This window comes from Vulpes vulpes, chromosome 1, assembly GCF_048418805.1.
Source record: "Vulpes vulpes isolate BD-2025 chromosome 1, VulVul3, whole genome shotgun sequence".
Lineage (NCBI taxonomy): Eukaryota > Metazoa > Chordata > Mammalia > Carnivora > Canidae > Vulpes > Vulpes vulpes.
The window spans coordinates 18,257,434-18,280,299 of NC_132780.1; the positions used below are offsets into that span (position 1 = coordinate 18,257,434).

Here is a 22,866-nt window from a genome sequence, read left to right on the forward strand (position 1 = left end):
TATCTCCTCACCTGGCTATTCATCTATATCCTTTATCATGTGCTTTAATAAGTACCTCCCTGAGGTTTGCAAGCCATTCTAGCAAATTAATTGAACAGAGAGACCTTATTGGAACTTCTATACCCAGTCATTCACAAATATGGGTAATAGCCTGAGCTTTTAAGTAAAAATGTGTGTTGGGGTGGGGGCAGTCTTGAGGGACTGAGCTCTTACCTGTGGGACTTGACAATATATCTTGGTAAATAGTGTTCAAATTTTGTTAAATTGCAGGACATCCAAGTGGTATTGGCAATGTGATAATTGGCGGGAAAGCACTATTACCACATATTTGTGACGAGAAGTGTTAGAAATTAACTGCTCTGTGTATGTAGTAAGAGGAATACAGAGCAGAGAAACACATTAGGGAAGAACTGATTTTTCCCTTTATAGAAAAGAAACAATACTTTTTTTCCCCTTACAAATGACAAAAATAGTTTAGTTTTTAAGAAAGGTTTAGTGATTATCGAAATGTTTGTAGAGTCAATATTTGAACCTATGTACCTAAAGCAATAGGAGGAATTCAAATGCCCTTCCAGAAAAAGACATGTCCGTGGAGTCTCTCCTTTGTTAGACAATCAATTCTTCATTCAGAAGACTTCACACAGAAAAGTTTCCATAGTCTGAGACTTCAGAGTGTAAATTCCAGCCCTGGATACACACACACACAGCAGCGGTGGGTATTTAACTGACTACTGAGGACTAGGTACACAGGACATTTTCGGGGTTAAAGAACAGGAGAAACCATCCCACACATGAGCCAAATTTCACTTCTGGCGAACAAGGACCACAGTCCAACTAAAACAATTCATGATCACTTGTGTATCTGATTGCATTTTCATGGGCTAATGTCCTTATCAAAAATGACAACCCTAACAATACCCCCAGACTGTCACTCAAAGCAGGTTCCCAAAACAGGCCCTACTGGCAAAATCATACAGAGTAGCAGAGTCAACTTCAGCACCCTGTAGCCATCCCAAATGGACTGCCATTCACAATACATATAATTCAGCTACTAGATCAGGGGAAGCCTGGGACAATAGGATGCATACTGGAAAATCAGTTGGTGTTCAGTTATGACTATACCAAAGTGAAGGTGATTTTCTATTCTAATATTACATGGGCACAATACACTTTAGAGTCAGGAGAAGCACAGATTACATGTCTGTGGCAGAGATGAATCTTCCCCTTAAAAATTTAAAATTCATCACAATCTGGCAAATTTAAATGCTTGCTGCATTCTGTAGATGAGTCTCTGAATGAATCCAGAGACAAATGACATTAGCTCCTCTTAATACAGTGGCACAGTCATCTTTAGCAAAACACGGCCACCCCACCGTGGTTCCCATTCACAATACAAATAATTCAGCTGGTCCATCAGGGGAAGCATAGAAGAATCACCACTTAGCATTCTCAGCACTTTGTGGGGGGTTTTTTTCTTTTGTATTTTTTAGATTTTTAAATTTATTAATTCATGAGACACACACACACACACACACATAGAGAGAGAGGGGCAGAGACACAGGCAGAGGGAGAAGCAGGCTCCAAGCAGGGAGCCTGACATGGGATTCAATCCCGCGTCTCCAGGGTCACACCCTGGGCTGACAGTGGCACTAAACCGCTGAGCCACACGAGCTCCCCATTCTCAGCACTTTGAATTTAGCCAGGCTAACTCCAGGAAAACACAAAACATAAAATACAATCAACCATCTCCAGAGGGACACTTGAAGGGGTAAGATCACTCTAATTAGCACACTCATTTCCAGCTAAACTCCCTTAGGTGCTGCACCTTTCAACCTACTACGATGGAAAATAAACCATCACTATAGGGAGAAAAGGGATGGAGATGCACCTTCCAACCATCTGGTGGGAGTCATGTTAACACATATGGATTACCTATTTGCAAGTGTCTAAATAAATAGAAAATTCTACTGAAGGGTGATTTAATGCTCAAGTGGCCTAAATGAGGACTGCTTGAAAGACTTAATTTGTGTACTTACATATGCTCCTCAAGAGAGAGTGATCTATTCAACTACACAAATTGAGTGGGTTACATATTTTGACTGCTACTTAGAAAATTTAAAGCAAACACAAGATAATATCCATGCAGGAAACAAAAAGGGACCTTCTGAAATAGTGGCAAAAACTGAGCTCAAAAATATCAACTCCTGGACATGTACCTCCTACTACTCCACCATCTTTTTATGCTTTCTATAGGATGTCCGGAAATGAGGCATTAAAATCAAATCCTCTGTCTGAGAACAAGAATTCTTGTCCCTTCAAAGATCCTTCCAGGGATCCCTGGGTGGCGCAGCGGTTTGGCGCCTGCCTTTGGCCCAGGGCGCGATCCTGGAGACCCAGGATCGAATCCCACATCAGGCACCCGGTGCATGGAGCCTGCTTCTCCCTCTGCCTGTGTCTCTGCCTCTCTCTCTCTCTCTCTCTGTGACTATCATAAATAAATAAAAATTTAAAAAAATAGTTTAAAAAAAAAAAAAAAACAAAGATCCTTCCAGCTGGAGTAGGAATGAAATCGACGTCAGATTAAAAGGAGACAAACTTAATAGGTGTACATACAGGGAATCCACAGGAATCCAAACAGGAATTCCATAGATGTGGAAATTCCAAAGACTGTCAGGCAAGATGAGGTGCCAATGTCATGCTGAACTAAGGAAAAAGGACTGGGGGCCTGGAGCTTCAGAGGAAAGGAAAACATTTCACACGGCAATAAGAAGGGCAGATATTTGGTAATGACATCTTTGTATACCTTAGAGATGGGTCACTGAGATAAACTCTGTTAATAACTCTTATTCTGGGAAAGACATCACCCCCCAATTTAGAATCTACTGTGTGTTTAAGGGACGGAGTAAAGGTTCTCAAGCCTGCAGGATCCCAAGTACCCTCAACTCAAAATCCTCACAAGGCCAATGTGGCACATTCAGGAGGTGGTGGTGAGGGCAGCATAGAGGCTGTCCTGCACTCCTGCAATTCCCCCATCTGAAACTTCAAGAGTCTCACATGTTAGAAGTTGACCTGGTAGATTGTTTCATGCCATTGATCCAGTATTTTGCTCCTAACAATAGGTCAGTTCAATCAAACTCATTTCAACAGGGGAATGGGGTAAACTAGGTGATGAACCTTAAGGAGGGCACTAGATGTAATGAGTTCTGGGAGTTAGATGCAACTGATGAATCCCTAAACTCTATCCCATGAGCGAATAAAACACTATTTGTTAAGTAACTTGAATAAATTTGAAAGAAGAGGCGACGATGCAGGTGTATTTTTAAGTTAGCCCATTGATAGAATTAATGTTACTAAATGGGAATGGTTAGTAATTAGACCAAATGTTAAGGCAGTTTCTGAGGTCTAATGGTAGCCAGTTGAGCATATTTCTAGCTATTGGTCTTGAAGGATCTTCAGATAGAGTAAGGGCAAGCACAGGCAACCTCACAAATCTTCCTGGCTTCCAGCTGAAATACCTTTGGTAATCTTTACATTGGCCGATAGAGGGCAGCACTTGGCTTGTCTCTACATGAACTGTTATGATGATTTCTTTACATCCAATGATTTGCATATAGTTTTCAGAGAGCTTCAGGAAAAATCCTCTCCAGTATACCTTCCCTGATCAGGAGTCAGTGTTAGCATTGCTTAAAGGCCTGGCCCCATTCTTAACCATTTTAAGGTTATTCTCTAATATGAAGTCTCTGATGTGGACTAAGTGGTGAGCAGTCCTTAAAACTTTTCTCAAATTTTAAACACTTTCAGGTTTGCTGCGTTATGAATTATGTGATAATGAGTAGGTATTGAAATATGATTAGAGGCCTTCCTGTATTATTTACACGGGTAAGGTTTTCTCACAAATGAATTCTCTGATGTTGAATAAGGCCTGAATCTGGATAAAGGCCTTGTCACATCTTTGCATTGGTAAGGTTTCTGTCCAGAATGAATTCTGTTGAGTAAGGGTTGAGCGACGGTTAAAGGCCTTCCCACATTCTTGACATTGGTAAGGTTTTTCTCCAGTGTGAATTTTGTGATGTTGAATAAGGTTTGGGTACTGCCTAAAAGCCTTGCCATATTCTTTACGTTTGTAAGGTTTCTCTCCTCTATGAATTCTGTGATGTTGAGTCAAAGTTGAGTGCTCATTAAAGGCCTTGCCACACTCTGAACATTTGTAAGGTTTCTCTCCTGTGAATGAATCCTGTGATGTCCAATAAGAACTGAGTGGAATTTAAAGCCCTTGCCACAGTATTTACATTTGTAAGGTTTCTCTCCAGTGTAGATTCTCTGAAGTTCAGTAAGGCTTGAGTGATAGTTAAAGGGCTTGCCACATTCTTTTTGCAAATGTAACTGTAAAGTTTCTCTCCCGAACGGATTCACCTATGTCCATATAATAATCAGAGGTACTTCTACATTTTACCACATTCTTCACATTTGTAAGGTTTCTCTCTACCATGGATTTGCTGATGTTGAGTTAGCAAACATGGGTTTGAGGGCCCATCAAAGGCTTTGCCACATTCCTTGCAAATGTATCTTTTTCTTTTTAAAAGATCTTATTTATTTATTCATGAGAGACCCAGATAGAGAAGCAGGACACGGGCAGAGGGAGAAGCAGGCTCTATGCAAGGAACCCAATGTGGGACTGGATCCCAGGACCCAGGGATCACGCCCCAAGCCAAAGACAGACGCTCAACTGCTGAGCCACCCGGTTGTCCTGTATATTTAGTCTTGATGACTGGCTAAACGTGTTCGCTGGTTTATTACATCTGTATGTTTTTTTTCCCCACACATCAATTCTCTGATTACCACCAACACTGGGGGGTCTGGTTAAGAGCTTTCACGCTTTCATTATATTTATGAGGATTCTCTCCCATAGGGACACTCTCATGTACAATAAGTTTGGAGCTTTCAGAAAACACTTCCAATTTTTGGAAAGAAGCGTCTACACACAGCTTTGGCAGGAAGCTCTGGGTGGCATGTGAAGATATAGCTGAAAGATATCAAATAAGAGAAAAGCAAAATCATCCCATTTACTACTTTCAGATGAGTATAATGAAAACTCCTAAAATGCAAAATTAAAATTAGAGAACTTCAGCAAGATGGCTGAGAAGGAATCACCAGGACTTTATTCTTCCCTGAACAAATACACTTGCGTACAACGTAGTCACCACATGGCATAATAGGTATTTCTGTTGTCATGCTGTAGCATGCGTTACTTTCCTACACCTCAAAAAAATCAGGAAAAGTACCATTTCGGCTCACAATTGGCAGAGAGAAAGAAATTTAAGCTTAAAATAGAAATCAACCAAATAGGTTGTAGTAAAAGCAGTAAAATATCTACGATAGGAAGAGTTGCTTGTAAGAAAAGATCAACAAAAATGACATACTTTTATCTGAATCAAGTAAGAATGAAAGAGAGAAAACCAACTAAAACCAGAAGAAATGAACGCAGACACAGTATCAGTGATACCTTAGGAATAGGAATAAAGTAATTATAAGAGGTGATGATCCATAATTACTATGCCAGTAAATAGGTATCAAAAAAAGCATGTATAAATTTCAAAAAAGGTATAACCTACCTGACTCCACCATGGGGAAATATTAGAAAAAAAACAATCTCAACTGATCTACAACTACTGAGTAGCTTGAAAAAGAAATAAAATAAAATAAAATAAAATAAAATAAAGTAAAATAAAATAACACCCTAAGAAAGAAAAGCCCTGTGTCAGATGAATTCACCGGATAATTCAAACAAACATTTAATGAGAAAGTACTTCATGATCTCCTCCAACATTTTCAAGGAGTGAAGAGAAGTGAAACATCAAACACTCTCTGTGACATCAGCATTAAAAGGTTATCACAGCCAAAGGAAGACACTACAAGCAGATGACCAGGTACTACCTGTGACAAGGAGTCCTACAAAGTCCACAAGTAATTAAACAACTCGAATCAAAAGAACATTTTACTATTTTACAACATGATCAAGTGGTAATTCTTCCTGATAATCAAGGATGTCTCAAGATATGGAAATCTATCAATTTCAGACTGCACATTAACAGAATGAAGATCAAACATGACATAATCTTATTAATGCACACAGAACAAGAATCTAAGCATTTGGGACAGTGGTTCAAGAAAAAAAACACTCAACAATAGGAATAGAAGAAGACTACCCTCACCTGATAAAGGCCACGTACATACCAAAAGGTGAAGTCTAACTTATTCAATAGTAAGTGACTGAACATTCTATTTGATCAGAAGCAAGGTAAAGAAGTGACTTCAGCACTTCCATTCAACACAGCATTATATATTCTAGTCTGAAACATTAGGTCAGAACAAAATACATAAAGGGAATCCAATTGGTAAGGAAAAACTAGGGTGCCTCTGTGGCTCAGTGGTTGAGCATCTGCCTTTGGCCCAGGTCATGATCCCAGTGTCCTGGGGGTCTTTAAAAAAAATAATAAGGAAAAAAACTAAACCTTTCTCTGTTCCTAGATGACTTAATTTATAGAAAACCGTAAAGAACCTTATTTTTTTTTATTTTATTTAGCTTTTCATTATTTTATTATTATATTTATTTATTTGAGAGAGACAATACATGAGTTTGGGGGGAAGGGAAAAGGGAGAGGGAGAAGCAGACTCCCCAGTAAGCAGGGAGCCCACCACATCCCTGAGATCCTGACCTGAGCTGAAGCCAGGTGCTTAACTGATTGAATCACCCAGGAACCGCTCCTACTTTAATTTTTATCCTGTTTTATTTTTTGGTTATCAGTTATATTGTTTATTTCTGGTAATTTTCATCACTAGACTTCCGTGCTGGGTCTAGATTTATTTGATTTTTTTTTAATGTTATAAATGCTGGAGTTAAGAAAAAAGGTTTATTTCCTTTTTAAAAGATTTTATTTATTCATGAGAGACTCACAGAGAGAGGCAGAGACATAGGCAGAGGGAGAAGCAGGCTCCATGCAGGGAGCCCGATGTGAGACTCGATCCCAGGACTCCAGGATCACATCCCAAGGCGAAAGCAGATGCTCAACCATTGAGCCACCCAGGTGTCCCCCAACTGCCCCTTTAGAACACACAGGAGAGATGTCCAATGTTCAGAATTGACCTCCACAGCCAAGTACTAGACACAATAAAAGGTGTAAATTGGAGTTTAATTTATGGACAGTACTATTTTTTGCCCTCACTGTATAGAATTCCCATTCATCTGCAGAAGCGATGATGTTACCTTAAGGAAGGGGAAGTTAAAGCTGAAAAGGAGGCAATGTGAAGACTTTTCTCCACTACTTTTGTGCCCAAGATTACGAAACCGAGAAACCACCAAGGAGCCGACACCGATGCAAGTACACGAGGGTTTATTTACAAGTTCGAGCTTGGGTCCAAGTATACTCCATACAGCAGAGCAGGGGCTTGGACCCCGAGACTAAGAAGCACAGCAGTGTTATAGGGGCCAGTGGCCAATGAGATTGTAACATACACAGAAAGTTGCACAATCATGTTGGTGCACACGCAGGTGGCCATTGAATTACGATTCACATTTAAACTAGCCTATTATTCTGGTTAGAATTTGTGCGCAGTTTTGGTGGGCAAAAGGGGTTTTCATTCCTTGGCGGGTTAAAGGTCAGAGGTCCCGCATTCCAAAGTGTGCTGGTTTCTGATAAGGGTGTGCTTAATAGCTAAACTAGGCTGAGGGAGTGCCTTAAACAATAGGCAGGTCGTGTGGGGGATTTTACATGAGATGGCGGGTGTAGCACAAAATGGAGTTAGTCCTGCTCTGCTTGTCCAGGGGTAGGGGATTTTTGTTATTTTTCCTGGGTCCCACATTCCCCCCTTTTTCAGAGGATCCTTTGCAGGACCCAAGGTCCTGGGCCTCTGTTGACAAAGGCAATGGTCTAAATTTTTCTCGACCTCCACAGGCGTGAGTTGCCCAGGGTTGTTTTCCTTTTTCCCAGGACAAACACCTCAATCCTCCTTTGGGATTACAGCCATCTCTGCTAGAGGGCACCTGACCTGGCCTGGCCACAGTGCATCTAACGCAAGGGCATACATTGGAACAGCTGTGAGATTCACACCAGCCCAGAGCCACATGGGCTCAGATGTTTTGCTACAATTCCTCGGGTGGCCAGGATGGTAGGTCTGGTCATGAAGCAGTCCCGCAGCGTTAGTCAAAGTACTTTAAACTCTCTGGGCCTGTGCTTTTCAAGACTTAATCAAGGAGGACAAACCTCGTGGCCTAAAGCACTTCATGCTCTTAAATTCTGGTTCTCTTAGGCTTAACACATGTTCTGGGCTCCACTCACGACTGAGCTTCACAAAAGTGCTGAGAGTGAAGTCACGGTGATGCCAGGCAGGGTGGTCCTAGATGCAGAGATGTGATCACGCTGAGTTTGTGGGACCATGGTTGACACAGGCATCCGGGGACACACCTCACCCAGAATCATCGAGGATCCAGCTGTGCCGTGGATGTTGTCTGTCTGTGGACTTTGCACAGTGTATGTGTGGCTCTTACTGAATTCTCAATTAGCGTTTACAGAGTAACACTTTCCTTCTCCCTCTCCTGCTCTGTGCTGGGGAAAAGGAGACATAATTTTTTCTTTTTTTTTTTTTTTTTTTTACATCCATAGGAAGGCTGGCAGAAACTCACATGCATCATTAGAAACAAATAAATTATGTAATCAGAGGTAGTGGAGCATAGTGTGTGGTGGCCAAAGAGATTCCTATCTTAAATGTCAGTAAGAAAAACCCACTAACTCTTGGGAGCTCCATAATCGACATTTCTATTCAACTCAGTTTGTGTCATTCCTTCCAACCAACTTTACAATGTCCTAAACACACCGAATTTTTTTTTTTAATCTGTCTTCCTGGGAAAAGTCAAAATTTAGGTCAACTTCAGAACTCAACAAATAATATTTATAAGATTCATAAGGTTAGCAATACACTCGCCAACTGCAAATACACTTCCAAAGAAGGAAAACTTTAGAGTCAAAGGTTGCGGTAACGTGGGTCAGAAGTAAACTGAAGCTAAGAGAACAATGAAAGAGAACATATAGAACATTCAATATAAATCTAACAGACAGTATTCATGTCTCTTTTACAAATTAACATTTCAGGTCACAACAGTGCTGTTTAAGAATGTAAGCAAATCTATCCCACTTTGGGGGTGAAATTTGAACACAAAACTTGAAAGTGTATATTCTTATCTTTCTGAAGCTCAGAGGACTTATTAAAAGTCCATGGCTTGAGTTCTCTTGCCAACTTTGGAAAATCCTCAGCCAATGTCTCTTCAAATATTGCTTCTGCCCTATTCTCTCTCCTCATCTTCCAGGACTCCATTTAGGGATCCTTAGAACTTCTTATGGCGTAGCTGGGGCCACTTGACCCCATGACACTATAAAAAAGTCTGTTCAGCTTCCCATGTGACTCCTCCAGAATGTACAGACAATACCCACAATGAAGCAGCCCCAAATTCCAGATTCACATTCTGAAGTTTCTAGCTCCTCCAGAGCCTGGCGTCTTAATTCTTATTGCTCATGAATTCTCCGAAGTCTTCAAGCAAATGGCTAAGAATGGTTTATTCAGCTTTTCTACTTGAATACAGGAGGGTGCTAAATTACCCAGTCCATCATGACGACACTAAGTATTTCATAGCCCTACAAGAAAGCATTACCACTGCTTTTTATAGTTAAGGCCTATTTGCCTTTATCTGCATACCTACTACTTTTTTGTTTTTGTTTTTCTTTTACTCTTCTTGCAAGTCTGACTTTCCATTCTGGAACAAAGTCCTTGAGAACAGCGTGTGGGTCAGCTGGCCGTACGTGGGTATAGTGGACCGAGGGAGTAATCCTGTCGACCTTGAGAGCGGTGGGAGTGGTCAGGATCTTGATGTAGGGTCCATTCCAGCGAGGTTGAAGTGTCTGGTGTTGGTATCTCTGCACATTACACCCAGTCACCCAGCCGATATCAATGGGGGTCTGGGGGTGGCCCAGTCTCGTAGAAGGCCCTCAGCTTAGGCCATACCTGCTCATGGGTTCATTGTAACATTTGGAGGGAGAAAAGGAGTTGATGATCATCAAATTCAGCAAGCACCTCAGGTTTTAAATTGGGGATAATAGGTGGAGGAAGACGGCACATGATTTTGTAGGAAGTCAGTCCCATCTTATGTGGGGAGTTCCCCACCCTATATAGGGCGAAGGGGAGGAGAGTCACCCAGTCCCCGCCAGTCTCCAGGGCTAATTTAGTTAAGGTCTCCTTCTGTTCTATTCATCCTCTCCACCTGTCCTGAGCTCTGGGGCCTATATGCACAATGTAATTTCCAATCTGCCCCAAGTACTAGTGCCACTCCCCATTTTACCTTAGAGACGAATCCTGGTCTGTTGTCTGATCCAATTCTAACAGGAAAACCATACCTCTGTAAAATGTCTTCCAACAGTTTCCTGGTCACGGTCTGTGCTGTTTCATGTTTGGTAGGAAATGCTTCTGTCCATCCTGAAAAAGTATCTACAAACACTAGTAAATACTTGTACTCATATTTTCCAGGTTTTACCTCAGTGAAGTCCACTTCCCAGTAGACTCCTGGGCTGTCCCCCCGGAGCCAGGTGCCTGAGTTAGACCCATGGGCGGTGGCATTAGTTAACCGGTATGCGTGGCAACTTGCCACAATCTGCTCCATCTTTGCTCAAGAGTCTTTAATAGTGATCTTTGCATGTTGTATGAGGTCTTCCATCTTCCTTGTTCCCATGTGAGTACTCCAATGCATTTTGGTAGGACTCGCCATCCTAGTTCCTCTGGCAGGATGATGCTGGAGTCTGCGGCCCTCCACCAGCCACGCAAGCACTGGGTCATAGGCAGGCGTTTGATCCAGTGTAAGTCAGCGTCAGTATAGTTGGGGGTGTCAGGCAGGCTCGGTGCCCCTGGATCGGGTAATGTGGTTGTTAAAACCTGGGTCACCATGAGGGCCGCCCCCTTAGCTTTTGAGTCGGCTAGCCAGTTTCCCCTGGCTACTGGTGTGTCTGCTCTGTGGTGTCCAGGACAATGGACGATAGTTAGTCCATTGGCTACCTTGGGCAGCCAGAGGGCCCTCAGGAGTTCAAGGATCTCTCTTTTGTTCTTAGTAGTTTTTCCCTCTGCTGTCAGAAGCCCTCTCTCTCTGTAAAGGGCTCCATGGATGTGAGCGGTGGCGAAGGTGTACCTGCTGTCGGTGTAGATGTTTATTCGTTTACCTTCTCCCCCAGTCAGTGTCTTGGCCAGTGCGATCAGTTCTGCCCGTTGAGCCGACCTTCTGGCTGCCAAAGGCTCTGCCCAGCTGGTCTCCGTTTCCGTGGTTATGGCTGCCCCGCGCGTATCTGACAAAACTGCTGCTCTTATCAAGAGTAGACCAACAAATGAAGGAAACTTTTGAACAGAAAGTAGACTTTTTTTTTAATTTTTTAAAAATATTTTATTTATTTATGATAGATATAGGGAGAGAGAGAGGCAAAGACACAGGCAGAGGGAGAGACAGGCTCCATGCCGGGAGCCCGACGTGGGACTCGATCCTGGAGCCCCAGGATCGCGCCCTGGTCCAAAGACAGGTGCTAAACCGCTGAGCCACCCAGGGATCCCAGAAAGTAGACTTTTAATCTTATACTCTCATACTTTAAAATCCATTTACTGTGATCTCAGTCTGTCCTGACCACATCTAAAATTCCTTTCCAAGGATTTCCCTTCACAACCCTTTTATACCTTCCTCTGCATTCAGAATTTGTCCCAAGCCATTTCTTTCCAGTCAGTCTCATTTAGGACAAAATTACTTTCTTTTACCTTGAACAAAAATATATTCCCATTCCTTACAGTTTTCTTACATATCTCCTTTTCTACATACAGAGTTGCTTTCTTTATCAGTCATCAGTCTTATTTTAGCAGAGTTTTTCCATTCTTAGGAACCTTAGTGTCCAGTGAAAACTAAGGAGTAACCGATTTTTGAACACCAGAACTCTTTAGATGGCAAATTTATGAAACAGTTAAGTACAAAGCATGTTCACCAACAGATTCAAATCAACATTTCAGCACTTCTTCCTGTTTGGAAAAGACCTAGATGTCCGATGAATTTAATTCTATTTATCATCAAAGTGTAACTAAGGTTTCAGGTTACCAAGGACTTTGAAAGGTATCTTAACGATTACTTACGAAAACTTGGAAACAGACAATTAAACATCAGTCTGGCCAATTTTTTTTTTTACTAGCAAATTGCAAAAAAATAACAGAACTTATGTGACCTTCAGCTAACCTCAATAGAATAAAAGTTTCAGGCTTAGTAGTGATAATTTTCAAGACCTATTTGCTATGTCATGTCTGGATCCACTTAAAGTCAATCAATTTGCTCCCCATCATCAATTTTTATCTGAGACACTGGTGGGGGAATCTGGAGGGGGTAGTGTTAAGTAATTGGTGGTCTTCTTGCTATTTGTCTTCTAAGCTCAGGACAAGCACCTGAATTGGGTGCCCCTCCTTGTTTAGGATTTTTGCTCCTTCGTAATAGAAGCAAATTTGTGCCCCCATCTTGGTGAGCAAATCCCGACCTAACAATGGGTAGGGGCACTCAGGGATGACCATGAAGGAATGGAAGAGATCCATGCCGATATCCACAGTTCTTTGGGTAGTCCATGAGTACGGTTTGGTGCCCGTGGCCCCTTGCACCCCTGAAGTCTTGCTTGCCAATTTCCCTTGGGTCTGTAATAAAACCGACTGCTGTGCCCCAGTGTCCACTAGGAATTCAACAGGTTGCCCCTCCACTCCGAGAGTTACCCTGGGCTCAGGGAGGGGTGCCAAACCCCGACCCCCCTAATCGTCCAGGTCCTCCATCTCCAAGATCTTGGCAGGGGCCTTAGTCTTTTGTTAAGAGTCTTTCACCCAGCGGTCCTCTTCCTTGCAATGGGCACATTGGTTTTTGTTCATCTTAGGGCGCTCCCGACGGGGACCAGGGCCATCCTCCTTACCTGTCCCTGAAGCCAGCTTCTTGAGGTGGCTCCATCTTTCCTGTAGGTCGTTTATGGTTGTGGCCAGCAGGATCTTGGCCAGTTTTCGGGTCTGCCGGTCACTTAGTTTGGTTTGTTGTTCTTCCGGACTTTCTCTGTTATTATAGACTCTTTCTGCTACTATTACTAAGTCCTGCAAGCTCTTCTCTCCCAATCTCTCTACTCTTGGCAATTTCTTTTTAATGCCCGGAGCGGCTTGGTTAACAAAAGCCAAGCTTGATAATTGCGGCCTTTGTTTCCGGGGCTTCTGGGTTCATAGGGGTGTACTGCCTAAAAGCCTCTATGACTCTAAGAAGGCTGCTAGACTCTCGTCCTTGCCCTGTTTCACACCATATACCTTGGCCAGATTGGTAGGCTTGCACGCGGCAGCCTGGAGACCTGCCCCTAGAGTCTGGCGGTAGACCCAGAGTCTCTCCTTACCTTCAGCCAAGTTGTGGTCCCAGGTAGGGCAGGATAAGGGGAAGGCAGCGTTTATGAGGTCTGGGTTTTGAGTCGGCTGTCTGTCCTCTCTCAGGACAGACTTCCAGGCTTCCACCTGAATTGGTTCCCTCTCTTCGGTGGTGAAGAGAACCTGTAAGAGCTGTCAGCAGTCATCCCAAGTAGGCTGGTGGGTAAAGAGAACAGTATCTAAAAGCCCGATTAGATCTTTCTCCAATTTCAGATTATCAGAGAACTTATCATTTAGAACTTAACATTTTTCCAATAATATAAATCACTGGTGAAGAATGGCCAGTACAGCATTAGCTGTCCTCCAGTCTTGTTGGGGGGGAGGGTCTCATGACGCAGAGGGAAAGGGTGGTGGAGTCCACCGGCCCTGTGTTAGGGGGTTGGGGCCACCCGGTGGGTCTCTCTGCCAGTCCCTGCTGCTGGCACAGGAATCCCCTCATCTGGGACGGGGGGGGGGGGGGGTGCCCCTTCTGATGCCCTGCCACAGGCAGGTCCTGTGGGGGATTTTACATGAGATGGCAGGTGTAGCACAAAATGGAGTTAGTCCTCCTTTGCTTGTCCAGGGGTAGGGGATTTTTTGTTAGATTTCCTGGGTCCCATGCTACAAAACACAAATTTTTTCCTTCACTGCCCAGTGAAGTGCCCCATACCTCTGATGGGGGGGCGGAAGGGTGAGGGGTTGCCCATTAGGGCGGCGGGAGGATCAGGTCCTCCGAAGAGGAATCCTGTAAAACTGGATAAAGAGGCGCTTTTGTCTTAGAGTCGGTCTCCTTCTCGGCCTGTCCGCAGGGCTAGAATCTTGGTAGGTCCTGCCTGGCGGGGGGGAGGGGGGGGGACAAAAACGGTTTTAGCCAAAGAGGGGAGTTTTTGATCATGTCCTGCCAGGCCAGGATGTAGGGCACCTGGTCAGGGTGGCCGTCCGGTTCATCCCTGAAGATCACAGCCTTAACCTGTAAGATAATAGGTAGGTGGAAAGTTCCTTCTTGGGGCCATCCCATGTGAAAGGTTGGCCATTCTGACGCGCAGTAAGTTTGAAATTTCCCTTTCCATATGTCTGTGCTCAGATTGTGAGCCCTTTTCATGATGTCCGAGAAGTGGGAGAGCATAAGGAACAAGGGTGTGGTTTGCGTCTGCCCCATTATGTCCCCTGTCCACACCAAGGCACAGTTATGACAGTTAACAAATAACACAGTCAAACGCACAGTTAACAAGAACACGGTAACAGAGACCAGCGTGCAGTTAACAAGAGCACAGAAACAGACAAACGTTCCAGTGCGGCCGCGGAGACAAAACAGAAAGCTACCCAAAGGGCTGGCAGCTGGCCCTCCTTACAGATGAGGACCTCCATCCTCCTTACAGCTGAAGACCCTGTCCTACTCACAGATGAGGATCTCAGTCCTCCTTACAGATGAGGACACCGTCCTCCCGGCGGGGGCAAGGAACATCTCCTCAAGATCCCCCATCGACGGCCCACCAGCGCTTCCGCCTAAGCCAATGCCGACCCAATACAGATTGGAATTCCTACAGGTAAAAGTACACTTTAGAGCTCTCAGAGAATATGCACGCAAAAGGTGGAAAAAGTTGAGTGCACTCACCACGCGTGAAACCCTCCGGATGGGGTCCTGGGGATCTCTGGGATCCCGGACGAGCCCCCAAATGTTGTGCCCAAGATTGCGAATCCGAGAAACCACCAAGGAGCCGACACCGATGCAAGTACACGAGAGTTTATTTACAAGCTCGAGCTTGGGTCCAAGTATACTCCATACAGCAGAGCAGGGGCTTGGACCCCGAGACTAAGAAGCACAGCAGTGTTATAGGGGCCAGAGGCCAATGAGATTGTAACATACGCAGAAAGTTGCACAGTCATGTTGGTGCACACGCAGGTGGCCATTGAATTACGATTCACATTTGAACTAGCCTATTATTCTGGTTAGAATTTGTGCGCAGTTTTGGTGGGCAAAAGAGGGGTTTTCATTCCTTGGCTGGTTAAAGGTCAGAGGTCCCGCATTCCAAAGTGTGCTGGTTTCTGATGAGGGTGTGGTTAATAGCTAAACTAGGGTGAGGGAGTGCCTTAAACAATAGGCAGGTCCTGTGGGGGATTTTACATGAGATGGCAGGTGTAGCACAAAATGGAGTTAGTCCTCCTTTGCTTGTCCAGGGGTAGGGGATTTTTTGTTAGATTTCCTGGGTCCCATGCTACAAAACACAAATTTTTTCCTTCACTGCCCAGATCCAAATTCCAATCATTCAAAGAGGAATCTTCCAAGAGACAGTCTTCAAAGGAAGGAAGGAAACCCTGAGTGTGGTATGGAAAATCTGGAAGGAGTGATCCTCACCCAAGAGGAGGAGGTGTCCGTAGTTCTCTAACACCACATCCCTGTAGAGTATCTGCTGAATGTGGTTAAGACATATCTACTCCTGAGAGAATTCTATGGCCACATCCCTGAATGTCAGCAGTGCCTGTAATAAATACCACAGTTACCATGAGGCCTTAGGCAAAATTCACAAAGGTCCTAAAGATGAAAGACAGCATTAATGTCACCAGCTAGACCCCAAGACCTGACCTTCACTGTTTTCCTGCTTGTACTCTCCAACCTTTGTCCCACATTTTACTTACCCTCTCTTTCCACCACATCTTTTACTTCAGGCAAAACACCCGATGGGCAGAGTCTCCTGTGATGGAAACAGAAACTATCCAAGGAAAGGTAAGGACTGATCTTGATGTGGGAAACAAAGGCAGAAAGAAATGTATATAACATTAAATGTCCCTATAAAATCCAACCCATTAAAAAAAAAGAATGCAACCCATTGGCAAATACTTACTTAAGTCAGAGTATAAAGTTCCTCCAGGAAGTACTCAACTCTCTTAAGGTGAATGCCTTACTAGTGAGAAAAACAACCTTACTTTGACAATAACAAAGCCATTGTGTCAGGTTGAGTGGTTTTTTGTTTTTTTTTTTTTTAAGATTTTATTTACTCATGAGAGACACAGAGGGTGGGGGAGGGAGAGAGAGAGAGAGAGAGAGAGAGGCAGAGACACAGGCAGAGGGAGAAGCAGGCTCCATGCAGGGAGCCTGTCAAGGGACTCCATCCCAGGTCTCCAGGATCACGACCTGGGTTGAAGGCAGAGCTAAAGCTGCTGTGCCACCCGGGCTGCCGTGGTCGACAAAGTCCATTTGGAACTTCCCTTATCTTTACTTTCCCCAACCGCAGAATATATGATCAGTTGGTCCTCATAGTCTCTGGGCAAGTGGAGCCAGCAGACAGCGGGCAGCAGGCTGCAGCAGCAACAGCAACTCCTTTTACTGGTGGGTCCTGACCCCATGCTTTAAAACAATCACTTTTGTGCACCAAAGACCTCTCAAGAATTCTTTCTTGATCAAGTAAAACTACATCACCTGAGGAAGACCTTGAGCCAGCCCAATTGAGCTAAACCCCTAACTTACTCTTTATAAAGGTAACAAACAGTAACCTCTGGGGGTAACCTATAATTACTTTTACCTCATTCTATTACCAAAATTTCCAGCCAAGGAGGAGAAACCTCAGTTACATAACATGTTGTGCCCAAGATTGCGAATCCGAGAAACCACCAAGGAGCCGACACCGATGCAAGTACAAGAGGGTTTATTTACAAGTTCGAGCTTGGGTCCAAGTATATTCCATACAGCAGAGCAGGGGCTTGGACCCCGAGACTAAGAAGCACAGCAGTGTTATAGGGGCCAGTGGCCAATGAGATTGTAACATACGCAGAAAGTTGCACAGTCATGATGGTGCACACGCAGGTGGCCAATTGAATCACGATTCGCCCTATAGTGACCATTTGAACTAGCCTATTATTCTGGTTAGAATTTACCGGCAGGTTTGGTGGGCAGAAGAGGGGTTTTCATTCCTTGGCTGGTTAAAGGTCAGAGGTCCCGCATTCCTAATTAGGTGTGCTGGTTTCTGATAAGGGTGTACTTAATAGCTAAACTAGGGTGAGGGAGTGCCTTAAACAATAGGCAGGTCGTGTGGGGGGTTTTACATGAGATGGCGGGTGTAGCACAAAATGGAGTTAGTCCTGCTCTGCTTATCCAGGGGTAGGGGATTTTTTGTTAGATTTCCTGGGTCCCACAAACACACAAGGTATGTGTACAACTGTTGGGGCCTTATGCCAAGCTCTACATATGATGACAAGGCCCCTCTTTCTAAACATCCAGCCTAACCCTAATCAACAGGAAACCTTTCCCCTTGCTCTGTGACTCTCTGCTTGGGATATTATTCTCCATGATCTCCTCATTGGCAGTAAATCAAGTATCTTTTGGGTGACAAACACACCTGGTATATTTTCCATCTGTTGTTATACTACCTTTCAGGCTTTTAAGACAAACATGCTAATTTTGTGATTTTTTTTTTAAGATTTTATTATTTATTCATGAGAGAAGTGGGGAGAGAGAGAGAGACAGACAGACATCAGCAGAAGGAGAAACAGACTCTGTACAGGGAGTGGGATGCGGGACTCGATCCTAAGACCCCGGGACCACAACCTGAGCCAAAGGCGGTAGCTCAAACTTTCAGCCACCCAGATGCCCTAATTATGTGATTCTTGTGTGTTGTTTTTCTTTTAAATACAAAGAAGTAAATAGAAAGTTAACTCTAGGAGTGCATGGGTGGCTCAGTGCTACAGCATCTGCTTTTGGCTCTGGTCACGATTCCTGGGGCCTGGGATGGAGTCTGCAGCACGCATGGAGCCTCCTTCTCCCTATGCCTAGGTCTCTGCCTCTCTCTTTGTGCCTCTCATGAAAAATAAATAAAACCTAGAAAAAAAAAAAAGAAAAGAAGGATAACTATGACACTAAGTATGGAGTAACATAGAAACCCACAAGATGGGGCAGCCCGGGTGGCTCAGCGGTTTGGCGCCTGCCTTCAGCACAGGGCGTGATCCTGGAGACCTGGATCGAGTCCCACGTCAGGCTCCCTGCATGGAGCCTGCTTCTCCCTCTGCCTGTGTCTCTGCCTCTCTTACTGTCTCTCATAAATAAATGGGTGAAATCTTAAAAAAAAAAAAAAAAAAGAAGAAAGAAAGAAAGAAACCCACAAGATGGAGGTCTGATTGAGAGCCTCCACTCCCAGAAGTAAATATCTCACTGCATGACCGTGAGTGCGTTCATTGTCCACTGGAAACTAATGTGATGTGGGCCTGGAGCTAAGGATCAAAAAGGTATTCTGAGAATATTTTGTTGCAAAAAGCTGTTTGTATTAAAACATAGGGACAGGACCATACTAGAGGACAGAAAGACCTGCAGTATCCTTTTGAAAAGCCCATGATTATATACTTTTAAGGTGGGGGCAAAGATAAGGGGAATTTCTAAAGAGAATTTCATATATTAACGAAGACTTACAGGATCCTAGAGGTCTGGCTATTGCCAAACAAAAGTTGCTTTTGGCCTCTAACAAAGCATTAACGTTAAGGCAGTTGTGAATTCCTTCAGTCCTCTCAGACTCTGCCCATCTCAAGTATTTATCAGGGAACATTTCTTTCGCTTTTGTTCTCATTAGAAACTACAAGCGAGAGAATTCAGAAGTTTCCTCTTTAAATGTGATAGTTTCTGCACATCCTTCAGTAAGCCTGTCTAAGATCCTTAGGAAAGATAAGAAGGAAAGTATGAATGTTATAGGGAGAAGTCTGGCAGAGAGGAGCAAGCCAAGGAAAGGAAGGTAACATTAGCTGTAGGAAACAAACTAGTATCAGTGCCTAAAGAGATGGGGGAACAGAGGGCTAGCTGAGGACAAATGATGAGCCAGGGCCAGCACATTGACAAGTCCTTGAAACAGGCAGAGGGACATTCCTCTCCGGACTCAACTGTCTCGATGGTCACACTTTGCGTAGAGCAAAAGGCAATCTTTGCCTGACCCCCAGGAGCCTGTAAGTCTACTTTAACCTTTGAAATTTCTTTTAGAAATGTCCTTTATTTCTACACCCCCAAGGTAGATGTTGGCGATCATCCCCCCAGCACGTGACCCACAGATATATCCTTGTGAAGGGTCTCATGACTCAGGTTTTATTAGACGGTAATACGTGGCCTTTTCCCAATAATTGCCAGTCCCTTCAAGGTCCTGGAAACCTTGCTTCCAAAATTCCTTAGAGAGTATGCTATCCTCAAACCCCTCCCAACTCCCAGGTGTATAATCAGCCACCCCTCACAGGCCCAGGGCAGGGACTCTTCCTGCCCGCAGGCCCTGTCCTTGTGCTTTAATAGAACCACCATTTAGCACCAAAGGACGTCTCAAGAATTCTTTCCTGGTTGTTGGCTCTGGACCTCACCTATATTCCAAAACTTCATCAACTTCATCCATCAACTTCATCAGACTGTTGTTACTGATATGTTTTTGTCCTCCTCAAATATAAAACCAGAATATTAATTGAATTCTGAGAACACAGTGGATTTATACAAATTTCAGTCACATATACTTTCACTGTCTTGTAATACCTAGTATATATTTACATATGTTCAAAATTTTTATTTATTTATTCACGAGACACACAGAGAGAGAGGCAGAGACACAGGCAGAGGGAGAGTCAGGCTCCTCGAGGGGAGCCAGGCATGGGACTGGATCCTGGGACTCTGGGACCACGCCCTGAGCCAAAGACAGACACTCAACCACTGAGCCACCCAGGCGTCCCTACCTAGTATAGTTTAAATAGAGTATCTTTTTCATATTCCTTTTTTTTTTTTAATCTTTTTCATATTCTAAACAGCAAGTCTCTTCTTTTTTAAGAGCATTCTGTGTTATCCTGGACCTTATATATATAATAGCGTTTATTTGTGCGTTTTCTTATTCCTGGCCTACACAGAGCTGATAAGCATTCAGGTGGGCCCTAAAGGACAAGTGTTTTCCTTGGCTGATATCCCAGGACCCCGTCAGCAACAGGAATGTTGGACTCAATATCTTCTCTATGGATCTGTCAGCGAGGGTATATTTTCAAAGCTTGCAGAACTGTAATTGTAGGGCAGCCCTAGTGGCCCAGCAGTTTAGTGCCACCTTCAGCCCGGGGTGTGATCCCGGAGACCCAGGATCGAGTCCCATGTCAGGCTCCCTGCATGAAGCCTGCTTCTCCCTCTGCCTGTGTCTCTGCCTCTCTTTCTCTCTCTGTGCCTGTCATGAATAAATAAATAAAATCTTTAAAAAAAAAACAAACTGTAATTGTAAAGTACAACTGTTGGGGCACCTGGCTGGCTCAGATATTGAGTGTCTGCCTTTGGTTCAGGTGGTGGTCCTGGGATGGCACTAAGCCACTGAGACACCCAGGCTGCCCAATAAATAAAAGTCTTAAAAAAAAAAAAAAAAAAGTAGACTTCTAGGGTCCTGGGGGTCAAGCTAAGATTTCCTTTTGCCCTTAGCAAAGTATTAACACCGAGAGAGTTGTGTCCATAGAGGAATGTCCCTCTGCCTGTTTCAAGGAACTTGTCAAGGTGCTGCCCTGGGCTTGTGCTTTGTCCTCAGCTGGCTATCTGTCCCCACCACTTGCCACACTGTTTTCCACAGTGAATGTGCGTATTGCCCTCCCACCACCAATATATGAGAATTCTAATTTGTTAACACTCTCCTTTGAAATTTTTTCTCCATTTTAGTCATTCTAGAAAATACTGAGTGGTTTCTCACCATAAAATATGAAGTGGTCTTCCTACAGTTGTCCTGATGACTCAAACTGAAACCACTTAAAAGCATAAACTTGAACAAAATAAAAATGGCTGCATTAAAACATCAGCAGGACTTAAACTAAGCATCCCTTTTCCTCTGTTCTGCAAACCTCCTCTCCCCTTTCTTAGCCTTTTGTTTCAGGAAAACAGTTCCACCCTGAAAACATGATGAACAAAGCTGGTAGCACAGACACAATTCCAGTCAAAACCAGCTACATCCTGTATTTTCCCACAAAAGCCCAGCCCCTTCCTGTATTTTAATGAATAGAATATAATGGTTTTTGATGTGTTAACACTGATATGTAATGAATGATGTATTATCTGGCCACCACTAATTCCCTACCTTACTTTAAGAATGCAGACCACAGGGATCCCTGGGCGGCACAGCGGTTTGGCGCCTGCCTTTGGCCCAGGGCGCGATCCTGGAGACCCGGGATCGAATCCCACGTCGGGCTCCCGGTGCATGGAGCGTGCTTCTCCCTCTGCCTGTGTCTCTGCCTCTCTCTCTCTCTCTCTGTGTGACTATCAAAAAAAAAAAAAAAAAAAAAAGAATGTAGACCACAGGGATGCCTGGGTGGCTCAATAGTGGGCATCTGCCTTTGGCGCAGGTCAAGATCCCTGGATCTTGAGATCAAGTCCCACATCAGGCTCCCACAGGAAGCCTGCTTCTCCCTCTGCTTATGTCTGCCTCTTTCTGTGTCTCTATCTCTCATGAGTAAATAAAGTCTCTAAGAAAAAAAAAATGCAGACCACAGACAGTATCTACCACCCGTTTGGTAACAGAGTGACATAATACAACTAGTAATCCATTTTCGCAGTGGCCTCAGACTTTTTATAAGGTATGGCTATATTTCCCCACAGTTTAGTATTGCATCATTTTCTCCTCCTTTTAACACTTGGGACAACAAGATGAATATATTACAGATGATTTTAAAGGTATTATTGGCAGTTTAGGTAAACTCCTCCATCATAGTGCTACCTGACATCCATTCTGTGTAGTCAGGTGGTTTGCAGGGGACGTGAACTGACACAAGACCTTTTCACTAGTGCACTCCCTAAATAACACCCTGCAGAGTCACAGGATAATAATAACTACTGATATGATACCTCAACCACCCCCTTGAGATCAACCATCTTCCCAGGCATCCTAGGCATTCCCCCTGTGCTCAGTGTTTTTTTTTTTTTTTTTTTAAGGTATATTTATTTATTCATGAGACAGAGAAAGAGAGAGAGGCAGAGACACAGGCAGAGGGAGAAGCAGGCTCCATGCAGGGAGCCCAATGTGGGACTCGATCCCGATCCCGGGACTCCAGGATCACACCCCAGGCCAAAGGCAGGCGCTAACCCGCTGAGCCACCTGGGCTGCCCTGTGCACACTTTAGAGAAGATCCCCACAGAGTTTACTTAATCTGTTTTTGTTTCAATGGCTCATTCTGGACTTACCCAGGAACTCCAAAGCACTCTACCCATGGATCCTAATAACAGATTGAATCCCACATCGGAATGGAGGGGTTCTTTTGATGTTTAAATGAATATCCACACATGGCAGTAACTGCGTATGTAATAGATACCCCATAAGTAGGAGGAAAATATTCCAACATGAGGCAAGACATGAGAGAGGAAAATCGTAGGAAGAATAATTGCATGAATTCTTCATGTGGAAAGAGGAAACCTGTCTCTGGGTTGCATAC

General features: G+C 43.9%; 1 protein-coding gene across 4 annotated transcripts in view; it reads left to right on the plus strand.

Moving 5' to 3' along the window:
- LOC112912693 (uncharacterized) overlaps window positions 1–22,866 on the plus strand; it is a 137,812-nt gene that overhangs the window by 84,719 nt on the left and 30,227 nt on the right. For 2 of the 4 annotated variants that reach the window (XM_072757399.1, XM_072757382.1), the window contains one exon: window positions 16,144–16,201. The exons of 1 other annotated variant lie outside the window; for it this stretch is intronic. In XM_072757399.1, the coding sequence (XP_072613500.1) occupies window positions 16,175–16,201 (27 nt within the window). In that variant the 5' untranslated portion in view covers window positions 16,144–16,174. Of the gene's footprint in view, window positions 1–14,403; window positions 15,024–16,143; window positions 16,202–22,866 lie in introns of those variants that run through there. One more of the 4 variants, XM_072757373.1, reaches the window with a different exon arrangement.